General features: G+C 40.6%; 1 protein-coding gene across 1 annotated transcript in view; it reads right to left on the bottom strand.

Annotated features, from left to right (window-relative positions):
* Positions 1-807: 807 nt before the first annotated feature.
* The window catches only part of LOC109464159 (slit homolog 2 protein-like), a 21,524-nt gene continuing 19,970 nt past the window's right edge, over positions 808-2,361 (bottom strand). Inside the window, exons 6-9 of the mRNA XM_019761096.1 lie at positions 1,937-2,054; positions 1,606-1,768; positions 1,195-1,284; positions 808-833 (exon numbers count right to left, since the gene is read on the bottom strand). Coding sequence (XP_019616655.1) covers positions 808-833; positions 1,195-1,284; positions 1,606-1,768; positions 1,937-2,054 — 397 coding nt within the window. The remainder of the gene's footprint in view (positions 834-1,194; positions 1,285-1,605; positions 1,769-1,936; positions 2,055-2,361) is intronic.

The raw sequence follows: 2,361 nt of genomic DNA, 5'->3' as shown, positions 1-2,361 counted from the left end.
CTCAGATAGCGGCTAAACGGCTTGCGCTAGAAGTATCAAATTTGGAGACCTTTCCTAAAATGTCTCTGGAAAAAAGTTCATATTAGTTTGATACTAGTAAGTTGATGTTTTTTTGTGTTGCCATGGCAACGGGTTTCTAGCAGGCAGTTTTTTTAAATTTTGATTTAAACATAAAATTTTTTATAGTTTTATATTAAATTACACTTCTTTTCCAACATGAATAACATCTTACATAATTGAATATAAGTTAAATCATTTAATATGCATAGAATATGCTAATTTGATGACGTCATTGGTCAAAATCCAATATGGCGGACTACATTATTAGCTCTGACGTCATATGACGTCATAATTACACCAAAGTTATTAAAATTTAATTCTATTACAACACCATTCTCTGAAAACTTGGTAGACATACGATGAGTGCATAAAAACATATAAAAACGGAAATAAGGTAATGTATAAGAACGCCAGTGTATCCATTATGATCGAAAGCCGGCTGGGGGTCCGCGCGGACCCCAAAAGAAAATCAGATATAATTTTTTTATGAATGGTAGAAACGGATTTTTCTGCACTGTATTTAGAGACAACTTTGTGGGTGACAATTACCTAAAATTTCAGAAAAAAATCTTTAGAAACAAAAAAGATATTACAGAATATATAGTGCTGGGGTCCGCACGGACCCCAGGTGTACTGTTTAGGGTTAATAACCTGTGGCTATGAGGCATGGGATCTACCCGCAGGATCCAGGCCCTGAGGATGAAATGCTACAGAAAGATTGTGCGTATAATTTAAGTGGACCATCGCTCACCCATTTCTCTGTTTTAGCAGAACTGGGAATGGAAACAAACTTAAAATCATAAAAGGAGGAAATTGCATTACTTGAGAGTTGGGACATGTCACAAGTGTGGGTAACATCACCATTAGTATATTACAATGGACCATTAACAGACGGAGGAGCCACATGAGACTACGAAGGAGGTATAGGGTAATGACATCCGTGACTGGATAGACACATATACACCACTGGCAGAGTGTTTCACTGGCCCATAGTCAGGAAGGAATAGAAACGGCTAATGCTAAATCCCACCATAGTCCCCGATCCTAAGGCAATATGATAGGACTAGGGGAAGAAAGGGGTATTGTTATCTTTAGTTCATATCTGTAATCCAGCGACACTAGTAAGCAACTGACCTTCTTGAAGGCGTGCACATCGTCGGCAAGAATGTTGCTGACTTGGCCCGTTGAGGTCTTTGAGAGGCCGCCCGTGCTTAATCGCAAACACTGGGAACAGACAACAACCACGACAATTGACAATAGTTCGAAAATTCTTTTTCTCTGCTGCTTCATGTACCACCCGCCCATCTATCCGTCCATCAACCCACACCCATCCTAGTCTGCTGAGATCATTAGGACTCCCAACTTGACCTCATAGTCAATCTGCGGTTACAACCTATGCCGCATGCAAGTGCCTACGACATCCACAGTCACACACACACACAAGCCAAAAACAATAAATCTAAATACACTTAAGTTGTAATGAAAGACATTCTGTACCTTTTCGTTCGCCATATTCATGATCGCCGTTTCAAATGAAATGCCCACAGGTGGCAGGCCATTCGTAGTAGCCGATGATGACTTGGAAAACCTGCAGACCAGCAAGAATCCCAGCGTACATGTAGGCATCGGTCAGGGTCATGCCGCTACTGGGCTCGAAGTACTTAATGATGTAGCCGATGAGAATAGGCTTAACCAACGTTAAGGTATCCTGTAAGAAGGGGTGGGAACACAATAAGAAACAAGAGACACAAACACAAGAAACACTGCCAAATGCCATTTGTAATATATGCTAAACCATACGTAAATAGTTTTATGTTGTAGCATATAACGTATAACTGGATGCAAAATCGACGTAGCTTGTTAAATAGTTACTTACATCGAAAAGCTTTACAAATCCGACCAGGAAATATCGCAAGCCATAGCATCTGATGATTGCTTTTGATAAGCTTGGGGGTTTCTTGGGTGTTGACTTCTTTAGTTCTCTTTCCCAATACCTGCAAACACACACAAAAGTCACTTTTTATTGTTATTACCTTCACCAAGAAGGTTATGTTTTCGTAGGCGTTCGTGTGTGTGTGTCTGTCTGTCTGTCTGTCTGTCTGTCTGTAAACACGATAACTTGAGAAGGCTTAAATGGATTGACTTCGTATTTGGTAGGTGGGTAGGTCTTGATGAGACCTCGAAATGATTAGATTTTGGGCCCCCTAGCGGCTTCTTATGGTACTGCAGCTGAACTTCCGGTTTGATATCTCGTGATCTGGATGTGCTGGGGTCATGAAATTTGGATGGTAGGTACGTCTT

Source organism: Branchiostoma belcheri, unplaced genomic scaffold, assembly GCF_001625305.1.
Source record: "Branchiostoma belcheri isolate BF01 breed outbred unplaced genomic scaffold, Haploidv18h27 scaffold133, whole genome shotgun sequence".
NCBI classification, from domain to species: domain Eukaryota; kingdom Metazoa; phylum Chordata; class Leptocardii; order Amphioxiformes; family Branchiostomatidae; genus Branchiostoma; species Branchiostoma belcheri.
The sequence above is the reverse complement of the archived record's forward strand: the minus strand, read 5'-3'. Positions and strand labels throughout refer to the sequence as shown.